Source organism: Erythrolamprus reginae, chromosome 8 (genome assembly GCF_031021105.1).
Source record: "Erythrolamprus reginae isolate rEryReg1 chromosome 8, rEryReg1.hap1, whole genome shotgun sequence".
NCBI lineage: Eukaryota > Metazoa > Chordata > Lepidosauria > Squamata > Dipsadidae > Erythrolamprus > Erythrolamprus reginae.
The window spans coordinates 20,576,503-20,598,930 of NC_091957.1; the positions used below are offsets into that span (position 1 = coordinate 20,576,503).

General features: G+C 42.2%; 3 protein-coding genes across 8 annotated transcripts in view; 2 read left to right on the forward strand and 1 right to left on the reverse strand.

The window, feature by feature from the left end:
- The window catches only part of DVL1 (dishevelled segment polarity protein 1), a 95,932-nt gene extending 90,865 nt beyond the window's left edge, over window positions 1-5,067 (forward strand). The window contains exons 15-16 of one of the 2 annotated variants that reach the window (XR_011559720.1): window positions 1,117-1,225; window positions 4,853-5,067. Coding sequence is in view for 1 of the 2 variants with exons in the window: in XM_070759197.1 (XP_070615298.1) it covers window positions 1,117-1,163 (47 nt within the window). In the remaining variant the exon portion in view is untranslated. Of the gene's footprint in view, window positions 1-1,116; window positions 1,228-4,852 lie in introns of those variants that run through there. The other variant, XM_070759197.1, reaches the window with a different exon arrangement.
- Window positions 1-8,170, reverse strand: CPTP (ceramide-1-phosphate transfer protein). Its single transcript, XM_070759207.1, has 3 exons — window positions 8,122-8,170; window positions 4,878-5,073; window positions 1-2,933 (listed from the first exon to the last, which is right to left on the reverse strand). Exons 2-3 carry the CDS (start codon window positions 4,997-4,999, stop codon window positions 2,411-2,413), a joined length of 645 nt encoding a protein of 214 aa, XP_070615308.1. The 5' UTR covers window positions 5,000-5,073; window positions 8,122-8,170; the 3' UTR covers window positions 1-2,410.
- INTS11 (integrator complex subunit 11) overlaps window positions 5,023-22,428 on the forward strand; it is a 26,380-nt gene continuing 8,974 nt past the window's right edge. The window contains exons 1-10 of one of the 5 annotated variants that reach the window (XM_070759202.1): window positions 5,023-5,067; window positions 10,289-10,388; window positions 11,542-11,639; window positions 14,150-14,223; window positions 15,653-15,881; window positions 17,569-17,667; window positions 18,624-18,658; window positions 19,532-19,670; window positions 20,935-20,999; window positions 21,770-21,959. In XM_070759202.1, the coding sequence (XP_070615303.1) occupies window positions 10,361-10,388; window positions 11,542-11,639; window positions 14,150-14,223; window positions 15,653-15,881; window positions 17,569-17,667; window positions 18,624-18,658; window positions 19,532-19,670; window positions 20,935-20,999; window positions 21,770-21,959 (957 nt within the window). In that variant the 5' untranslated portion in view covers window positions 5,023-5,067; window positions 10,289-10,360. Of the gene's footprint in view, window positions 5,068-8,290; window positions 8,352-8,602; window positions 8,759-9,966; window positions 10,047-10,288; window positions 10,389-11,541; window positions 11,640-14,149; window positions 14,224-15,652; window positions 15,882-17,568; window positions 17,668-18,623; window positions 18,659-19,531; window positions 19,671-20,934; window positions 21,000-21,769; window positions 21,960-22,428 lie in introns of those variants that run through there. The other 4 variants (XM_070759200.1, XM_070759199.1, XM_070759198.1 and 1 more) reach the window with 4 other exon arrangements.

Here is a 22,428-nt window from a genome sequence, read left to right on the forward strand (position 1 = left end):
TGCGGTAGAGATATTTATTTCAGCACGAGCAACACAAGCGGGTCAGGGAAAGAGTCATCGCAGAATACATCCAGGCTTTAGGGGGCCCCTCCTTTATAAGGGCACCCAAAAAACAAAGCACTTATACTTGAAACAGACCAGAGGTAGAAAATATTTTTAAAAATATACCTTAAATACATCGGTACCAGGAAAGAAATACAACAGGGAATCTATGACAGAAAAAAAATATCAACCCCACTTTGAAAACACACACATAAACATTGTTGGATTGTCTTTAAGTATCAGAGGTATAGCGACAGCCTTAATCGGTGCCGAATTTCAGCATTTTGTAATTGGTGTGGAAGAGGCAGGATCCTTCCCTCCCACACACAAACACTACTTCCCTTTGAAATAAAAAAATAATGATCGCAGGCCAGAGATTCAGACCCTAATTGGGAAGGGAAGAAAGACGGCTCAGAGCTCACCCGAAACCAATAGCTCCGATTGTTAAGGATGAGTCTTAATGAAGAACTAAGAACTAGTAGCGGTTGCAAATGAAGGAATACTGGCTTTAAATACTGCCCTGGCTTTTATAAGGAGTACGTGTAGGTTCCTTCAGAGCGGTAGCAGTTGGTGCCCCCAACCGCAACTTTAGGGCTAGCTGCCTAAAGTTACAAGGATCGACAATAAGCATGGAGTTAGTTAGCAGATCTACGAGGAAATGAAAATTTTCAAGTCACCGGTAGTTTCCTGTTTGGTTTTCTGTTTTGGCCCATAACACAAAAGTCTGTCTTTTCGTCTCTTGGCATTGCCGCCTGCTTATATAATAATAATTTAGCTGCAATCCTGACAATTAACCCCAAGCCCTAGAAGAGTTGATTGTCTCATTTGGGTTGGAGCCTTTTTTTTTCAGAACTAAGCCTTGCGTGGGAGGTTTTGGAAAGCTGAGCCCTGGAAACACTTAAGCACACTGTTAAGGTAAGAGGAAGAAAGGTTAGAGCTGTGGAAGGAAGTGTTAGGAGACCGGAAACAGAAAAGGCGTTTCCGATGTACATTGTCGGTGCTAATCAATGGATTGTCTTTAATTGCTATTTTTTTTCATTTCTTTCTCTTTCTCTCTCTCTTCCCGCTTCAAAGATTGCACGCTACCCAGTTGCTGCGTGATGCTGCAACTGCTAAGCTAACCAGCACGTGGATAATCCCAGGATCCTTTTCCGAACCTGTCCTTGAAGGAGAGTCTTAAGAGGTTAAAGCTAAACTTTCAACCTTAAAGAGAAATCGATCACAGAGTTTTCGGGCACCGCCTCCTCCTCCTCCTCCTGTAGATTTTGGCAAGAGGATCAGTGTTGAGATTTTTGTGGGTCGTTTCTTTCTCGAGCACACTTCCGTTCTTAATAACTGCTTCCAGGAGTGGCTTTTTCAGGTGTCGAACTAGACATCCCAGCACCTTTTCCATCACTGGGATGGGAAGATAAGGCTCGGGGAGGAGGATTCCTTTGGCCCAGTCCTTCTCTAAGTGATCTCAGGGGATCAAAATCATCCCCAGCTCTAGATACAAACCCTTGACAAAGGCACTGCATTTTTGGGTGCATGCTTGATTGTGGGCGGGTGGCTCAACCACCAAGCCCAGGCGAGGCGAACCGTTCGGCTCACCTGTCCTCCTTCACACCTTAATAATTTATCCCGCTCTGTTTCCACCTCAAACTCTTTTCAAGGTTAATTGGATGGGGAGGACGCTGCCCTTTCATGGGACAGGCAGTCTCTAGTGTTGGTTGACTGATTGATTGATTGATTGATTGAAACAGAAAAATAAAACCTTGTCGTGGTCCCACGCTGTTCCTTGTCCTGGAAAGGAGTCGGTTGTAGTAGTGGGCTGTGGAAGGAAGCCAGGAAAGGAAGGAAGGAAGGAAGGACAAGAAGGAAGGAAGGAGAAAAAGAAGGAAGGAGAGGGACGAAGGGAAGGGAGGAAGGGAGGGGAGTTATAGAGAGAAAGTAAGAGAAGGAAGGAGAGAGAAAGCTAGGGAGGGAAGGAAGGGATAAAGGAAAGAAAAAAGAAAGAAAGAAAGAAGAAAGGAAAGAGGGAAAGAGAAAGAAAGAAAGAAAGAAAGAAAGAAAGAAAGAAAGAAAGAAAGAAAGAAAGAAAGAAAGAAAGAAAGAAAAAGCCAGATCAAGGACTGGATGCATCATTTCTGGATCAAAGCCTTTGGAAGTAGGAAAGTGGGCAGGAAGAGAGCTTTCCGATTGGGGAAACAGCATAAAGGCCTTTTACCTCCAGGGCCAGAAACCCAAACAGAGGGATGCCTTGAAGGCCTCGGAGCTTTCCAAGAAGAAACCTGATTGACAAGAGCAGGAGATGATTTTCGAGGAGATCTGGGGGGAGGCTTCAGCAGCGGGAAGAACTGCCGCTCTTGGATCAGCTCCGGTGCCCCCCTCAGGGGAGGTCCAGGAGCTTGTGCTCCGCGTAGAGGTTTTCCACGATGTCGTAGACCTTGCCGATGTAGGGCAGTGCCTCATCCAGCATCTCGACCGCCGCCTCGGTGGTGCCCACTCTCATGTTCTCCAGGAAGGCCTCTCGGGTGGGCAAGGCGTAGAAGGCCATGGTGGCTGCTTTGCGGACGATCCACGGGTGGTAGTTAGCCAGGGAGGCGTTGTAGGACTCCGTGCACAACGTTGACGTTTTGGAAGTCGGGCTGCTAGTCCTCAGGCCCTCTAAAAACAGGTGCAGCCAGCGCAGGGCCCGGTGGAGGCGAAGAATAGTTCGGCAGCCCGAGGCAGGGTAAGCGCCGGGCTCCCTCAGATCCACCAGCCCATTGCCCAACTCATAGTTCACCATGGCTTGGAGGGTGACGTATTCTTCCTGATGCTCGCCGCTGCGGAAGTTCTCCATGATTTGGATTTTGGTCACGGCGTCTTTGGAAATGAAGGAGAAGATCGGCCCCATTGTGTTTAAAAACCTCCACGGAGAAAGAAAGAAAAAAAACAAATATGTCGTCAGGATAAAAGTAAATGGGAATGGATGCCCCCTTTCCAGATTTTTGTCAACACCTCTATTGGATGTCGTGGCACGGTGGTTAAGTGCGGTATTGCAGGCAAACTCTGCTCACCAAGTTCAATCCTGACCGAGCACAAAAGTTGACTCAAATCTTCGATCTTTCTGATATCGGTAAAATGAGGAGCCAGATACAGAATAATAGATACAGATACAGAATAACAGAATTGGAAGGGAGCATCTTGCCCCCAACAATCTGGGTCCTCATTTTATCGACCTTGGAAGGATGGAAGGTTGAGTCAACCTTGAGCCTGGTGAGATTCAATCTGCCAAGCTGCTGGCAGCCGGTGATCAGCAAAAGCAGTTTGCAATACTGCATTCTAACCACTGTGCCACCGAGGCTCGATTTTCTGGTCACAATTCCTTGCTCAAGCACAAGACCCCAGACCTGTGATGGTGGCACACAAAACATATCGGAGGGCATGCGAGGCCTTGCCCTATGTCACCTCTCGCATATATGCACGTGCTAGCCAGCTGATTTTCAGCTTTGGAGAAGGTCGCTTCGCCCTCTATAGGCTTCAGGGAAGCTTCCTGAAGCCTCGGAGTGTGAAAAATGGCCTAATGGGCAAACTGGAAGTTCAGAAAAACAAATTTCCAGTTTGCCTGTTGTGCTGTTTTTCACACTCTGAGGCTTCAGGAAGCTTCCCTGAAGGCCCCAGAGTGCAAAAAACAGCACAATGGGATGTTTTTCCAAACGTTTGATTTCTGCGCATGCGCAGAAGCAAAAAATAGCTGAAATCTTACGCAAACGTGTCCTCTCTTGAGGTTCCAGTGCATTTTTGCTTCCTGCGCATGCGCAGAGGCAGAAACGCACTAGGGACGCACTCGCATAGCACACACCGCATGCAACACAACTGAAGATGCAATCCACCCCTGGTTCCAGAGAAGTTTTCTTCATTGGCCTCCCAAGCAATTTTAGAAAATTTTCATTTAACACCTTTAATTCTGCACAGCTGGCTGGAGAATTCTGGGAGTTGAAGTCCACAAGTCTTAAAGTTTGCCAATGTTGGAGACCTCTGTCCTAAATCATTGTCCAGATACCAGATTCTCAGAATCAGTTTTAGAACATTGTTCCATATTATAGCATCATTAGCCTCCCAAGAAATTTAAGAAAATTATCATTTAAACACCTTCAATTATGCACAGCTGGCTGAAGAATTCTGAGAGTTGGAAGTCCCCAAGTCTTAAAAGTTGCCAAGTTTGAAGCTCCCTGCTCGAAATGTATTTTGAAATGTATTCTCTAAGGCCATGAAAACTTGGTTTTGCTAGCAGGCCTGGGGCCAATGAGCTATATATAGCATCTGGCTATGGCCATGGATATGAATTATTTTGTGTGTTTGTGTATGTTAATTGTTTTATATTGTTTTATATGTTGTACGCATATAAAACAATATACACTGCTCAAAAAAAATAAAGGGAACACTCAAAGAATCCATCCTAGATCTGAATGAATGAAATATTCTCACTGAATACTTTGCTCTGTACAAAGCTGAATGTGCACAACAGCAGATGAAATTGATGGTCAATCAATGTTGCTTCCTAAGCGGACAGTTTGATTTCACAGAAGTTTGATTTATTTGGAATTATATTATATTTTTTAAGTGTCCCCTTTATTTTTTGAGCAGTATATATAAGTTGGGCATCTTGTAATTAAATTAAATTAAATTAAATTAAATTAAATTAAATTAAATTAAATTAAATTAAATTAAATTAAATTAAATTAAATTAAATTAAATTAAATTAAATTAAATTATTAAATTAATTAAATTAAATTAAATTAAATTATTCTAATACTACCATTTTCCTTTTTTTTTTAATAACCAGGTCAAAGCCAGGTGAGGCAGCTTACCTGACGAGTCCTTTCCACCCTCCTAAATATGGGTCCATGAGGATTTCTTCCTTGCCGTTCAGGCAGCTTTGGAACATGACCAGCACGCCTTTTAAGCCGTGAACGTCCTCAACGTCAGCCATGGGTGAAGCTTCGGCGGGGGTGCAAACGGAGGAGAGACTCCAGGCAGGTAGCAAAGAAGAGCCTCCAGGTAAACCTCCAAAGGTAGAAGAACTTTCTGTTATTACCTTGAACGAACAGAAACAGGCGCCCGGCACTCGGCGGAAATGAAAACAAAATCCCGTACGGTTAACCGAGAAGGGTGTGGGGAAGGGAGAGGACACGATCAGGAGCTTTTTATGTCAGGCTGTCAAAACATGCCCGTGTAAAAGGATGTGTTTGTTTTGGGGAGCGGGGAGTGAGTGGGCAAGGGTGGAATGACCCCATCGGTGTTTAGCAGGTCGAGCCGGTCTAGCTAGTTTCACTCACACACACACACAGATACACACACATGCCACCTGTAACGGCTTCAAACTCGAAAGAATTGCTTGTCGGACTCAATATTATTATTATTATTATTATTATTATTATTATTATTATTATTATTATTAATTAGATTTGTATGCCGCCCCTCTCCGAAGACTCGGGGCGGCTAACAACAATATAAAAAGACAATGTAAACAAATCTAATATTAAAAACAATCAAAAAAACCCCAATTTAAAAAACCACTCATACATACAAACAAACCATGTATAAATTCTATAAGCCTAGGGGGAAGGGAAATTTCAATTCCCCCATGCCTGATGACAGAGGTGGGTTTTAAGGAGCTTGCGAAGGGCAAGGAGGGTGGGGGCAACTCTGATATCTGGGGGAGCTGATTCCAGAGGGTCGGGGCTGCCACAGAGAAGGCTCTTCTCCTGGGTCCCGCCAAACGACATTGCTTAGTCGACGGGACCCGGAGAAGGCCAACTCTGTGGGACCTAACCGGTCGCTTGGATTCATGCGGCAAAAGGCGGTCCCGGAGATAATCTGGTCCGATGTCATGAAGGGCTTTATAGGTCATAACCAACACTTATAGTTCGTTATGACCTATAAATATAGGTGGTCCTCAGCTTATGACCGTTATGACTTTCCCCAGCTAAGCAAGGCGGTCGCTAAGCGAGAGGAAGCTTTCGTTTTTGTTAAGTGGATCCCTGCAGTTGTTACTTTAGTCCCGCGACCGCAACGGTCGTAAAGTGTGAAAACAAGTTGTGGATTTTTCCCCCCAGAGTCATTGTAACTCTGATCAGTTGCAAAAGTCAAGTTCTACCTGTGCATGAATGAATGCTTCCCCCACAACCCCCCGAGATTGTGTCTCATTCAGTGACAAATTGGTTTGGTGTTAAGTTTTGAGGCAAGCGACCTCTTCCTCTACCCCAGTTAGCCCCAGTTAAAACCAGTGAGGCTGTGCGGGGTGTGTGTCTGTGTGTGAACTCTGTGGACAAATCCCGACCAGAGTGGGGGGGATTTTTCCACTCTTTTTTTCCGATGAATGTTTTAAAATGAAACCAGAAATACCAGAACAGCCGAATTCCACCCGAGATCTGGTTCTGCTCTGAACAATCAGCGAGTAATAGTAGTAATAGTAGCAATCCTCCTCATCCTCATATTTTAAGAAAATACTTGGTGGATTCTTAGGATGCTGGCAGCCACCTGTGTCAACCATTAGCACCACTCAGTGGTATTTGCGACTTTTTTAAACGTTCAGTTAACAACAACATGAAACTCAAATCATTTATAAAATTGTCACAAAGTCAGTGGTATTTGTAACATTTTTTTAAATGTTCAGTTGACTGAGTTTCATGTTTAATGAATAAGAGATGAGGATAATTAATTATAATAATAATAAAAATGAAACTCAGTCACCTGAACATTTATAAAATTGACACAAATTTTGTGACAATTTTAACTGTTGAATTGACTGAGATGAGAATAAGAGATGATTATGATTAAAAAACATGAAACTCAGTCAACTGAACATTTATAAAATTGTCACAAAGTCAGTGGTTTTATTATTTAATAAATATAATGTTCAGTTGACTGAGTTTTTGTAATAATAATAATAATAATAATAATAATAATAATAATAATAATAATAGAAAAAATTGTCCCAAAGTCAGTGGTATTTGACAATTTTTAAATATTCAATTGACTGGGTTTCATGATTATTGTTGTTATTATTATTATTTAATAAATATACCGTAAATATAAATGTTCAGATGACTAGGTTTTTGTTTAAATAACAACAACAACAATAATAAACATGAAACTCAGTCAACTGAACATTTATAAAATTGTCTCAAAGTCAGTGGTATTTGTGACAATTTTTTAAAATGTTCAGCTGACCGAGTTTCATGTTCAATGAATAAAAGAGATAATAATAATAATAATAATAATAATAATAATAATAATAATAATAATAATAATAAGCCAGTGAAAATGGTCCCAGTGGTACTTGGCAAACTGGGGAATCTCAGCAGACATTTGAAAACCATCGGAATTGACAAAATCTCCATCTGTCAATTGCAAAAGGCTGCTTCACTGGGATCAGCAAACATACTGGTAATTCACCGCTACATCACGCAGTCCTAGGTGCTTGGGAAGCGCCCGACTGGTGATGAAATACGAAATCCAGCATAGTGATCTCGTTTGCTGTGTTGTATTGACATAATAATAATAATAATAATAATAATAATAATAATAAGCCACTTAATAAAACTTTTATTTTGAGTTTAACCGTACCCCAGTCTCAAATGCTAAACTGTTCATTGGTAGTTAAGAACTTGGTTTCCTTGTTTCGAATTCAGTACTTTGTCTAGGATTTGAGGGATGGGACAGAATGATGATGATGATGTTGTAGTAGTACTATCTAGTAGTAGTAGTACTACTATACTACTATCTTGTAATCCCTGTTATTATTAACTCTGGGCAGGCAACATCCATGGGACCAGAAGCCGCCCCACACTCCAATTCTCTAGGCCAGGGGTAGGCAAAGTTGGCTCTTCTATGACATATGGACTTCGACTCCCAGAATTCCTGAGCTATCATGATAGGCTCAGGAATTCTGGGAGTTGAAGTCCACAAGTCATAGAAGAGCCAATTTTGCCTACCCCTGCTCTAGGCCTCTAGCCTCCCCTCCCAAGGTTTAGCCCCGCCCAGTCTTGCGAGGGGAGGGGCTTCTTCCCAGGGGGCTTCCCTCCCCTCCCCAGCCGGCGCTTCACTCACCTTAGCAACCCCCTTCGTCCTTTCCCCGGTTTGGCCGGCCCCCTTCCTCAAGATCCGCCAATAAGAACTCTCCTCGGGCCCTCCTGTCCCGCATTCTTCTCCTCCTCCTCCCGCTAAACCAATCAGCTCCTCTGACCGGCTTTTGCAGCTGCCGGCCAATGAGGGCTTTGGCGCGCTTCCGGGAAGGCGGGTGTGCGGTACGCACGCGCAACTTCAGGGGAAATGTGTGAGTAAGTCCCTCGTCTCTTGTAGAAATAATTAAAAAATAGACTAGACTCTTCCTGCATTATTATTATGATTCCTTCACCTTGACTTCAATTGTATAACTCGGGTTGAATATGAATGATCTGAGAAGAGGGTGAGAGAAGCTATCTCTTTGCTTGCGCTTTCTCTATTTTTTTTAATGTTTATACCCGGAAGCAAACGCTCTGCGGGGGGAGGGGACAATCTAACCTTTTCGTTTATCTATTACACCAAGAAGGCCGTGCTGCGCACGCGCACCACTCTGGTGGGTGCGGAGGGGCTGTTTGCCTTGCGCGAGTCCCTGGGAAAGGTTTACCTATTGCACGTGTTGCGCACGCGCGCCAACTCCAGTCGGTGGGAGGGGCTGTTTGTCTTACACGAGCACCGGGGAGAGGTGGGTACTTGTTGCAAGGCGGAGTCCAGGTGTGACTACAGTTCCCATCATCCCCGGGATGCATGGCGGCAGGGGGGGGGTTTCCAGCTCTTTGAGACCCGTGTCCGACTGCCTGGCCATGCAAACTGGGGCGGGGGGAGGGGCGATGGGATGGGAACTGTAGTCCAGAGCAGGGCCATGGGTACTGTAGTCCAAAACAGGACCATGGGTACTGGGCTGGCCTCTCCGGCCTTTGCAAGTAACTTATTGCAAAGGGGGTGGATAAAAGTCGATGATTTATTTTTATTCTTTTAAAAAATGGATTTTTAAAAACTTAAATCGGATTTTTTTCAACTTTGATCAAATTTAACCTGATTTTGCAGTAACAATCTTATCTAGTTTTTTATTTAGGATACGTTAACAGTTAATCATTCAGTTTATTCAACATGCAATGGAGCTCAGTTGTTTATTTGTCAAAAACGTACAAAATAGCAAATATTGGTTTATTATTATTATTTTATTCACAAAATAACGATAATACAGAGCAAACGAGATTGATATGCTGGATTATGTTTGCTGTGTATTATTGTTTTTTGTGAACAAAATAATAATAATAATAATAATAATAATAATAATAAACCAATACTTGCTATCTTGTACGTGTTTCTGACAAATAAATAGATAAATAGACAACTGATATAAATTATTATTATTATTAATAATAATAATAATAATAATAATAATAATATGCCGACCAACTCCCAAAGTACTCTGGACAGCTCACAACAAAGAGAAACAACATCTAAAAAGGAACAATTGAAAAAGAAAATTTTAAACCCATTAATAAACATAAAAGAAAAACAAAGTAGGTACAGGTAAATTTGGACAATGGGATAGTAAGACAGGGAAGGTACGCAGAATGGTGCGTTTATGCACGCCCCTTACAGACCTCTTAGGAATGGGGTGAGATCAACTGCAGACTGTCTAAAGTTTTTTGGGAAGAAATCACAGGGTTGGGTAGTGCATTCCTGGTATTGATCACTCTTATGTGGCATGAAGCTGTATATTCTGCAATATTTGCATTTTTTGTAAACTCATCTAATGAATCCAGGTTCTGCAAGCGAAATAGGAAACCTTCATTCTGTTGATGGAGGTTTAATATTAATATTTAAAAGATTCTAATTAGCAGTAGGAATGAGTCTTTTCATTTAAAGGGCACCTGTCATTTCAGATCCACTCACTTGCTGCCTGCCACATCCCTCACCTTGTTGCATCTCTGCCGCTTCACCAGCTATGAATGGGACTGTCCGTGAGTCAACAGCGGCTCAGAGAAAGAGCCACTGCGGGACAGAGATGACAATTGCTCTTTAAAAATTACAATTTAAAAATCCAGTCGATTTAAATCACGCCTTTTTTTTACTAGCGATTTTAAATGGTGATTTAAATCGCCTTGATTTAAATCAGTTCCACCCTGTTAACAAAGAATAAAGATTGCATTTTTTCCCCTTTGCTTGCCTGGCTCAGCATGGTCTTTCTCTTCTCTCTCTCTAGGAAACTTTGGTCAAACTCACCGGTAATGCCGAGACGGTGATCGTTGCAGCAACCTGAGAAGCTTCTTCTGAGATGCCTGAAATAAAAGTCACTCCCCTGGGTAAATTTTCCTTTTGGGAGGTCAGGGAAAAAAATCGGGAATCTGGGGTAACTGAACCAGCAGAATCTGTTTCAAAAGTGGGGACATCTGACATCACAAATCCCTCCCACAGTTTATCTTGGGCAAGGTGGAAAATTGCAGCACCTGAGTTAAGCATTGTGGAAAGGCTGTTTAGAGAAGGATCAGTGGATTAAATCAAGAACACAGTGGCTTGTTTGAATCCGTGGCTCTGGATTGACCCAAATACATATTTCTTTTTTAAAAAAAAATGTTTATTGGTATATAAACTTTAAAAAAGAATACAAAATGAAAAAAAAAGCAAAAAGAAAAAAAACATACAAAAGAAAAAGAACATTATGAAAAATACACAGCTCAAAAAAATAAAGGGAATACTTAAACAACACAAGATAACACCAAGTAAATCAAACTCTCCACTTAGGAAGCAACATTGATTGACAATCAGTTTCACATGATATTGTGCACATTCAACTTTGTACAGAACAAAGTATTCAATGAGAATATTTCATTCATTCAGATCTAGGATGTGTTATTTGAATGTTCCCTTTGGTTTTTTTGAGCAGTATATGGCAACGCCATCTACAAAACATATACATTAACATCTGTTAATCATATAACGATATACATATCAACTTCTATGCTTTTAAACTTTCAATTTATTGTTATCTTAGTTATGTATCTTGCATCAATTGGAAACAATTACAACACCCGTTATTCATATATATGTTTCTAAATTTTGATATTAATGTTATACAATATCCTATTCGTTTATTCTTGCCATTTTTGAATATTTCCTCCATATTTGATGTATCATTTTGTTTTCTTTCGTCAAGCCACTTGTATAGTAAATTCCAAGTTTTATAGTATTCCAAATCTTCTTTTTCTTTTAGTTCAGTGATCATTTTGTCCATTTCTGCACAATCCAAAATCATATGTTTTCGGTTGGTACCCCTCCTTGTTTCCAGTATTGAGCTAGTACTATTCTTACAGCTGTGAGAGTGCTCAACCAGGGTAACCAGCATTTAAATGCAAATGTGACAAATGCCAATGGGAACATCAATAAAAGCCTGCTTTTTTAAAAATTAATTCAATTTACTTGTCTGTTTCCTCTCTCTCCCTTGCTATTTTTTTCCAGGAGCTGGCCAAGATGTGGGTCGCAGCTGCATCCTTGTGTCCATTGCAGGCAAGAATGTCATGCTGGATTGTGGGATGCACATGGGATTCAACGATGACGTAAGTGGGATTGGCGCATGGAATGGGCCGCTCATTGATTTGGGCCAGGGTTAGAGTGCAGCACTGCAGGCTGCTTCAGCCAACTGGTAGCTGTAGTTCAGCAGTTCAAACCTCACCACCGGCTCAAGGTTGACTCAGCCTTTCATCCTTCCGAGGTGGGTCAAATGAGGACCCAGATTGTTGGGGGCAAGAGGCTGATTCTGTAAACTACTTAGAGAGGGCTGTCAAAGCACTAGGAAGCGGTATACAAGTCTAATTGCTATTGTTATTGCTATTGAGCTGACTGGAGATTACTCCAAGAATCTCCCTGGAAGGTTCAGTTTGGAGCATAGAAAGGCTCAGTTTCATTCTCTGTGAATTATAGCTATCCAATAAAAGACTATGGGAAGGTAGCTTTTATAATCCTTCTAGGCTAGGGGTCGGCAACCTTAAACATTCAAAGAGCCAGAACATAACCGGAACTTTCATTGTCATAATCAGTCCTTTCTTTCTTTCTTTCTTTCTTTCTTTCTTTCTTTCTTTCTTTCTTTCTTTCTTTCTTTCTTCCTTTCTTTCTTTCCTTCTTTCCTTCCTTCCTTCCTTCCTTCCTTCCTTCCTCCTTCCTTCCTCCCTCTCTCTCTCTTTCTATGCCACCCAATCCCGAAGGACTTAGGGTGGCTTACAAAACAATAATACAATATAAAAAGGTACAAAGCAATAAAAGAAGTCGAATATAATATCTAAAAAACTAAACCCCATAATAAAACCCATTTATTATAAAGAGGCATAATCACATGCATACACACCATTCATACAGTTTGGCCATGAAAGATGTACAATTCGTCCCCCCCCCCCCCCCAGGCCTGCCAGCAGAGCCAGGTCTTTGTGGCCTTACGGAAGGCCAGTAGGATGGGAGCAGTATGGACATTGGGGAGTAGTTGGTTCCATAGAGCTGGGGCAGCCACAGAGAAGGCCCTCCCCCGCTGTCCTGCCAACCTGCATTGCTTAGTCGAGGTGTGTGTTCTTATTGGTCTCTGGGAGGTATGTGGCAGTAAACAAAGATATCAAGCCTAAAAACATTTTAGCTATAATACATGACTACAATACAGAGCTTGCAGAGAATTGCAGAGCAAACCTCACAGTGAGTAACTTAGACAAAGAGAAACAGAGAGGGTGACTCAGTGAAATCAGCTATGAACTCTAGCTCCCTCTTTTGGCAGTCTGCAACACCTCAGCGTAATAGACATAACTCAGTTAGAACACTTATTGTGGGTTTATATATATTGCCAACCCAACCGAGTCCTAACAGCAGTTTCCCTGTCAAAATAATTGGAGCCTATTAGCAAATTAAGAATTCACTTCTCGCATAAATACACTTAGAAACAGTTCGCTTAAACACGTGAGCTAACGGAAACAGTTGACCAATAGTATTTTTTTTTCTTTCCTCTTCTTTCACCTTTCTCTTTTTCTTTTTTTCTTTCTTTTCTCTCTTTTTTCTTGATCATGCATAAATTCAGTCTAGGCTTAAGTGAGAAGATAACTAGATAACTGGGTAATTAAATAAGAACAAATTATAGTAAATATACTTCATCAATCTAGAAAGTACATAGAAAAAAAGAACGGTAAACTGCTGAAATGTAAGCCTAAGAACTTCAACCAATGTCAAGCATGTTTGTTAATTTTGTTTATTTTAATTGTTTAAATAAAGTCTAATTTTAAAACCTAAAAAAATAATAGAGCCGGGGTCGCGCAGCAGGTAGAGTGCTGTACTGCAGGCCACTGAAGCTGACTGTAGATCTGAAGGTCAGCGGTTCAAATCTCATCACCGGCTCAAGGTTGACTCAGCCTTCCATCCTTCCGAGGTGGGTAAAATGAGGACCCGGATTGTGGGGGCAATAGGCTGGCTCTCTTAAAAAGTGCTATTGCTAACATGTTGTAAGCCGCCCTGAGTCTAAGGAGAAGGGCGGCATAAAAATTGAATAAATAAAATAAATAAATAATAGTAATAGGAGCCTATCCCAAGTCCTCTTGGCTTTTAGGCATTCAAGGCTAAGCAGCCTCCCTGATGCCAGTGGAAAAAGTCGTGCTATGTGTCCTCTTCCGAATAGCCACTCATCCTCCTGCAATCTCTGTCTCGAAATGCTCCAGGCAGTCTTAAGCACGTGTGCGTGTGCTATGGGTTATACACCCATAGTTCAATGCCTGGGAACGGTGAAAATGGCCTTCCCCACTCCTCCTGGAGGCCTGAAACAGCCCATTTTCCAATCTCTGGTGGGCCTGGTAGGCCTGTTTTTAACCCTCAAAAATGCCCTCTGCCATCCCCTCGGAGACTCTCCGGAAGCCGAAAATGCCCTCCCAGAGCCTCCAGATGAGCCAAAAATCAGCTGGCTGGCACATGAGCTAGGGTAACGGCTTGTGTGCCAGCAGAAATGGCTCCGCGTGCCACCTGTGGCACCGTGCCATAGGTTTGCCATCACTGGCTCAGAGGGAGGGGAAAATCCAGACATGTTCTCCTGCTTTGTGTCTTTTAGAGGCGGTTTCCTGATTTTTCCTACATCACTCAGAACGGAAGGCTGACCGACTTCCTGGACTGTGTCATCATTAGGTGAGCACACGTGCCTTGTGTTTTTTAGCAGGTGAAAGGAAAGAAAATAGCACCCTTTATTAACTCCCTATGAACTGATTTGACCTGGGCTGCCTGAGATGCCTCCGGTAGAACAGGTTTGACTGCTGGGCTTTGTTTTTTTCTATTTCCCAGTTTCACATTTTCAGATATCAGTATTATTATCCTAAATAATAATAATATTTAGGAGTCTTCGGAGAAGGGCGGCATACAAATCTAATTAATAATAATAATAATAATAACAACAACAACAAACAACAGCAATACTACTACAACTACTACTAATAATAATAATATAATAATAATAATAATAATAATAATAATAATAATAATAATATTTTAAAACCTTTGGCATTCTTTTTTGGGGGTGTGGGGGTAGGTATAATTTATTTATTTATTTTTCTCCACCTTTTAAAGAGCTGTTTCTTAAAAAGGAAAGATGGAGAGAGAGAGAAAAAAATAAAACATACCTATCAAAGGGTTAAATAAGGTTCAGGAGGGAAGTGTTTTTAATAGGAGTGTGAACATGAGAACAAGGGGGCACAATCTGAGGTTGAGGGGAAAGATCAGAAGCAACGTGAGAAAAAAATTATTTGACTGAAAGAGGAGTAGATGCTTGGAACATGTGGTTGCTAAATCCACAGCCACTGAATTTAAACATGCCTGGGATAAACATAGATCCATCCTAAGATAAAACACAGGAAATGGTATAACGGTCGACTAGATGGACCGTGAGGTCTTTTTCTGCAATCAATCTTCTATGTTTCTATATATGGAGAGAAATTTGTAAAAAAATACTTTTTAAAACAAATACTTTGACAGAGGCTGCATTATTGAGGGTAGCAAGAGAATATTGAACTTAATACCGACTGTTTCAGTGCAGGTAATATGTATAAAAGAGTGAGAACTACACTCATGAAGGACAATATACTTGAACCTCTAAGAATACAAACCATTGTACATTAAAATGTATTTAAATTTGCAAATACTGTACACTATCTATATGTAAGGTACTGTAGGTAAAGCTGTTTATTAAACTATTCTACATACCGAAAAGAGGAAGGAAGGAAGGAAGGAAAGAGAAAGAAAGATAGAAAGACAGACAGACAGACATAGGTCAGTTCTGAAACTGGTTTCATTTCATTTGTATGTATGTCTGCTTAATGGGTTTTTTTAAATATTTTAAATTGTAAATTATTAGATTTGTTATGAACTGTTTTATTGTGTTGTGAGCCGCCCCGAGTCTACGGAGAGGGGCGGCATACAAATCTAATAAATAATAATAATAATAATAATAATAATAATAATAATAATAATAATAGAATTGTACTCGAAAACCTAAGTGGAGTTGAATTGAAACTCCCTGATGGAATCCTTTGTAAAGCCCATCTTGGATCTGTGTCTTTCCCAGCCACTTCCACCTGGACCACTGTGGGGGCCTTCCTTATTTCAGCGAGATGGTGGGCTACGACGGGCCGATTTACATGACCCACCCGACGAAAGCCATTTGCCCCATTCTCCTGGAAGATTTCCGGAAAATCACTGTGGACAAGAAAGGGGAGACCAACTTCTTCACCTCTCAGATGATCAAAGACTGCATGAAGAAAGTGGTGGCTGTCCATCTTCACCAGACTGTGCAGGTAACGGGGAGGGGGATCTTTGGACCGTGTAGCTCGGATTTCCAAAACATTCCTAAAGGGAAATCCTGGAGGGATTTTTCCCCAAGTTGGGAAAATATCTGGATACTCCACTCACCCTGCATATTGAAAAAAAGGTACATTTGTTGTAGCATTTATAGCATAGCATTTAGACTTATATACCGCTTCTTAGCGCTTTGACATCCCTCTCTAAGCGGTTTACAAAACCAGCAATCTGGGTCCTCATTTTTACCCACCTCGGAAGGAGGGAAGGTTGAATCAATCTTGAGCCAGTGGTGAGATTTGAACTGGTGAACTACAGCTGGCAGTCGGCTGTATATCTAAAGTTTCGCATTCATAGCATTACTGTGGCCTGAGAAAAGAAATGTGGTGCATTACTTTCTGGGCGACCCTCGTCTATTAAAGCGAGCCCCCCCAAAAGAGCATTTGCTGTATAAATGTATATTGTAAAATTTTCATGTCTCTAGTCCTGGAGGAACAGGAAGTGACGCATCCTGGATCACAGCATGACACAAAGGACACACCATATAAGGTGCACAAATTGGACACGTTTGTGTTGCCGTGGCTTGCACCGGAACACCTATTCACGTAGTGATGCAAACTGGCCAAATTTGCTATTGAAAAAAAAAACAATTATTCCCCGGTTTAGTAACTGACTAGATTTGGTCAGGTTCTGACTCAATTTGGGAAATGATAAAAGTTGGAAAATCTTGGAAAATTGTTACGCAGCCGTCACAAAACGCTGGTTTGTTGCCATTGTTTTTTCAACCTCAATAGAATAAAATTGTCAAGGTTCCAGGTACCATCCAAGCTAAATCCGAGTCAAAGTGCTCCTCAAAGTTCCAATTTATTGCTGGAGCCATCCTGGCACCCACACTGGAAAACCTGGATCTGAGTTGAAAATTTACATCCATTTCCCCCCCCCCCCCCAAAAAAAACCCCTGTCACGTTGCCCATTCAGATTGTGCATGGCCAGTCCTCCCCCCGCTTCCGCCCAGGTGGGGGGCATAGGATGGCCTTGAACCCACTCGAACGAATGCTTTCATGGCTGCATTGGTTCCGTCATGAAAATCACCCCTCCCAAGTTCCCATAAACATCAGGCCTTCTATAGGTAGTGTGGCAAGCCATTAATTTACCACCAGCTTCTGCACCAGCTTGACAGGCAAACTCCCCTCAAGAAAAAAACGTATCCTACAATGGAGAGAGATCACAAGGTGTTAATCAGTTTAAGGAATAGGAAGAGAATTTTTTATTGGCCAGTGTTATTTATTTATTTGTTTGTTTGTTTGTTTTATTTATTTTATTTATTTATTCAATTTTTATGCCACCCTTCTCCTTAGACTCAGGGCGGCTTACAACATGTTAGCAATAGCACTTTTTAAGAGAGCCAGCCTATTGCCCCCACAATCCGGGTCCTCATTTGACCCACCTCAGAAGGATGGAAGGCTGAGTCAACCTTGAGCCGGTGATGAGATTTGAACCGCTGACCTTCAGATCTACAGTCAGCTTCAGTGGCCTGCAGTACAGCACTCTACCTGCTGCGCCACCCTGGCTCCATTGTGATTGGACACACATGGAATTTCTCTTGTGCATATGCTCTCAGTGTACATAAAAGAAAAGATCCATTTGTCAAGAATCATTAATTTACAGTCACGTATCTATTTTTAGGTGGACAGCGAGTTGGAGATTAAGGCCTATTATGCCGGCCACGTCCTTGGGGCTGCGATGTTCCAGATTAAAGTCGGTTCTGAATCAGTAGTTTATACTGTAAGTGCCTTGGATAAAACCGCCACATACCTCCATAGTCCCTTTCAACCCAAATTCTGTTCTCTGCGAGGTCCTTGTTGTAAGATGGAGCTCCCTGCTTACCTGGGAGTGATACCATCATCTCTGGATTGAAGCAGATGATTAGGGGGCTGGAGGTTAAAATATATGAAGAACAGTTGCAGGAACTGGGCATGGCTAGTGTGATGAAAAGAAGGATCAGGGGAGACATGACAGCAGTCTTTCAATATCTCAGGGGTTGCCCCAAACAAGAGGGAGTCAACCCATTCTCCAACCCAATCCCTCCATGGGACGTCCGCGTTTTTGCGATGCTGCAGGGGAATCCCAGCATCGCAAAAATGGGTGCTTCGCTGGCAACGGAAGTCCGGAGGTGGGGTTTCCCATGGAGGGGAGCCTCAGGGGAATCCCACCAGTGCAAAAATGGGTGCTTCGCTGGCAACGGAAGTCCGGAGGTGGGGTTTCCCATGGAGGGGAGCCTCAGGGGAATCCCACCAGCGCAAAAACGGGTGCTTCGGCTGGCAAAAGGGGTGAATTTTGGGCTTGCAGGCATTAATCACTTTTCCATTGATTCCTATGGGAAACATTGTTTCGTCTTACAAACTTTTCACCTTACGAATCTCGTCCTGGAACCAATTAAGTTCGTAAGACAAGGTATCACTGTATTTGGGGAGGGGGAGCCCCTGTGTTTTAGGCAACGAGCAAACACTTCCTCTTGTTTCCTGATTTCCTGCAGTGTTGCATCGGTCTATATACTCTTTAGAAAATTGCTTAATGCATGCCTCCTTAGTCGGGTTCTTTAAATGTTGATCTGTGTTAACATTCGTAATTGATTTTTATCTTTGGTATTTTTGCTGCAAAGTGTAAACTTTGATTATGAAAAGAAGAGGATGTAAATGGAATAAATAATATATATTTTTAATTTTCCTTCTTTTTATTAGGGCGACTATAACATGACACCAGACAGGCATTTGGGGTAAGCCCTGTGGATTCAGTGAGAGGAATTGATTTGGATAGCTGATTCATTCATTCATTCATTCATTCATTCATTCATTCATTCATTCATTCACTCATTTACTTACCTGCCTACTTACTTACTTAATTATCTACTTACTTACTTACTTACTTACTTACTTACTTATTTACTTACTTACTTACTTTATCTACCTACCTGCCTGCCTGCCTGCCTGCCTGCCTGCCTGCCTCTCTCTCTCTCTCTCTCTCTCTCTCTCTCTCTCTCTCTCTCTCTCTATCTATCTATCTATCTATCTATCTATCTATCTATCTATCATAGAAACATAGAAGTCTGACGGCAGAAAAAGACCTCCTGGTCCATCTAGTCTGCCCTTATACTATTTTCTGTATTTTATCTTAGGATGGATATATGTTTATCCCAGGCATGTTTAAATTCAGTTACTGTGGATTTATCTACCACATCTGCTGGAAGTTTGTTCCAAGGATCTACTATTCTTTCAGTAAAATAATATTTTCTCATGTTGCTTTTGATCTTTCCCCCAACTAACCTCAGATTGTGTCCCCTTGTTCTTGTGTTCACTTTCCTATTCCTATCCATCCATCCATCCATCCATCCATTTATCTATCTATCTATCTATTCATTCATCCATCCATCAGATTTTTATGCCACCCAACTCCCTAAGGACTCTTTAATTTAATTCTACTTATTTTGAAGGGGTGCTATAAAAAGAAACTTGTAAGTCCATAATTCGATGTTCTTTTTAAAACATTGCATTGAATAACACTCCCAAGTTGGCGGAGAGCGATGATTTTTTTAAAAATCCCGCGTGGTGTCTCTCGGTGTCGAAACCTTCATTGGGTTGCTTTTTCCCAGGGCTGCCTGGATCGACAAATGCCGCCCCGACCTGCTGATTTCGGAGTCCACGTATGCCACCACCATCCGGGATTCTAAGCGCTGCAGAGAGAGGGATTTTTTGAAGAAGGTCCACGAGACCATTGACCGTGGCGGGAAGGTAAGTGAAGCTGTACACTTTTCTTTTTTTTTAGAATAGAATAGAGAATTCTTTATTGGCCAAGTGTGAATGCACACACAAGGAATTTGCCTTTGGTGCATCTGCTCTCAGTGTACATAAAAGAAAGTAAACATTTGTCAAGGATCATGAGGTAAAAAACACTTTGATATTGTTAAATATGAAAGGATCATGAGGTAAAAAAACACATTAATGTTGAGGTAAAAAACACAATATTGTTTCTTCATTGCTTATTTGACTCCTATAAGCAATGAAGAAACAATATTAATAAAAATCTTAAGGGTACAAACAACAAGTTACAGTCGTACAGTCATTAGTGGGAGGAAACGGGTGATGGGAATGATGAGAAAAAACTAGTAGTAATAGTAGTGCAGACTTAGTAAATAGTTTAACTGTGTTGAGGGAATTATTTGTTTAGCAGAGTGATGGCATTCGGGGGGTGGAATGTTCTTATGTCTAGTTGTCTTGATGTGCAGTGCTCTGTAGTGACGTTTTGAGGATGACTTGAAACAGTTTGTGTTCAGGATGCGAGGGGGTCAGTAGATATTTTCTTGGAATGGGGTCACTTCAAAGATGGATTCCTGTCAGCGATGGGGAAAAGTGCCGTTGTGGGCAGAACAACGGAAGCTGGCTTGGCTGAGGGATGGGGGGTGCGGAGAGGCAAGTTTTGCTCTTTGGGACCTACTTACACCGCAGCAAATTTGGAGAAAAGAGAGGAATGGAACAGGAGGAAGAGCATCAAGTGATGTGACTTAGATGGTGGCTTCCGATAGAAACGGGATGGGCTGGGGGTGAGGGTGGGATTCACAACTGCTTTTGCTGCCTCTATCTGAAATTAATGCTTGCTCCTTCCTTCCTTCCTTCCTTCCTTCCTTCCTTCCTTCCTTCCTTCCTTCCTTCCTTCTTTCCTTCTTTCTTTTTTCTTTCCTTCCTTTTTTCCCATTCCTTCCTTTCTTTCTTTCTTTCCTTCCTTCTTTCCTTCCTTTTTTCTTTTCCTTCTTTCCTTCCTTCTTTCCTTTTTCTTTCTTTCCTTCTTTCTTTCTTTCTTTTCTTCCTTCTTTCCCTCCCTCCCTTCCTTCCTTTCTATCCTTCTTTCTTTCCTTCCTGCCTTCCCTTTCCTTTTTTCTTTCTTTCCTTCTTTCCCTCCCTCCCTCCCTCTCTTTCTTTTCTTTCTCTTTCCTTTTCTTTCCTTTCATTTCTTTCCTTCCCTCTTTCTCTCCTTCTTTCTTGCTTTCTTTCCCTACAGGTCCTGATCCCAGTTTTTGCTCTGGGCCGAGCTCAAGAACTCTGCATTTTGCTGGAGACCTTCTGGTAAGCAGCAATCCTTCGTCCTTTTGCTTTAAAATCAATTATTCTCTCCCATGCTGAAAGAAAACAACTCCCAGGCTTTGTGATTGGCTTATAAACAAGGCTGTCCAACCATTGGCGGCTTTAAGGCTTGTGGACTTCAACTTCCAGAATTCCTCAGCCAGCCACGCTTTAAACCCTCCCTTGCCTTTATTCCATCTTAAGTTAATGGATGAACCAGCTATCAAGGTTCCAGGTAAAATCTGAACTAAATCAGAATCCAAGTCAAAGTGCTCCTCAAAGTTCCAATTTATTGCCAGAGCCATCCTGGCATTCACACTGGGAAACTGAGTTTCCCACCCAGTTGAAAGTTCACATCCCTTGTCCCCCCCACCCACCCACAAACTTGCCACGTTGCCCACTCAGATTGTGCCAGCGTAGCAAGTCCTCCTTCCGCTTCCGCCCAGGTGGGTGGGCCTAGGATGGCCTTGAACCCAGACGAAAGAATAATTTGTGGCTGCATCTGCTCTCTCATGAAATTCACCCCTCCCAAGTTCCCATAAACATCAGGCCTGCTATAGATAAGTGTGGCAAGCTGTTGATTTATCACCAACTTCTGCAGCGGCTGGACACCAGCTTTGCTTGCAATTTCCCCCAGTAGCCCAGAACATGGGTTGGGAATTGGGCCAGGTAGAAGAGTGAAGAAACCGAGGCAGCATACTCTCTTTTGCCCTGCCTGGAAGTGTGGGGGTCACACGCTTTGTCCGCCCCCCCCCTCTTTTCCCCCCTCCAAGGGAGCGCATGAATTTGAAGGCGCCCATCTACTTCTCCACGGGGCTGACGGAGAAGGCCAACCACTACTACAAGCTCTTCATCACTTGGACCAATCAGAAGATCCGGAAAACTTTTGTCCAGAGGAACATGTTTGAGTTCAAGCACATCAAAGCTTTCGAGAGGACCTACGTTGACAACCCCGGGCCCATGGTATGAACACGGAGGGGCAGCATTGTGGGTGGGGTGGCCCTTAAAACCACGGCGTCAGTAATGGGTTATAGGATTTAGACTTATATACCTCTTCACAGTGCTTGACAGCCCTCTGGTTTACAGAGTCAGCCTCTTGGCTCCAACAATCCGGGTCCTCATTTTACCCACCTTGGAAGGATGGAAGGCTGCATCGACCTTGAGCTGGTCAGGATTGAACTGCTGGCAGTCAGCAGAGTCAGCTTATAATACTGCATTCTAACCATTGTACCACCACAGCTCCTTTCTTTCTTTCTTTTTCTTTCTTTCTTTTTTCTTTCTTTCCTTCCTTCCTGCTTTCTCTTTCCTTCCTTCCTTCTCTCCTTCCTTTTCTCTCCTTCCTTCCTTCCTTCCTTCTTGCTTTCTCTCTCCTTCCTTCCTTTCTTCTTGCTTTCTCTCCTTCCTTCTTGCTTTCTCTTCTTCCTTCCTTCCT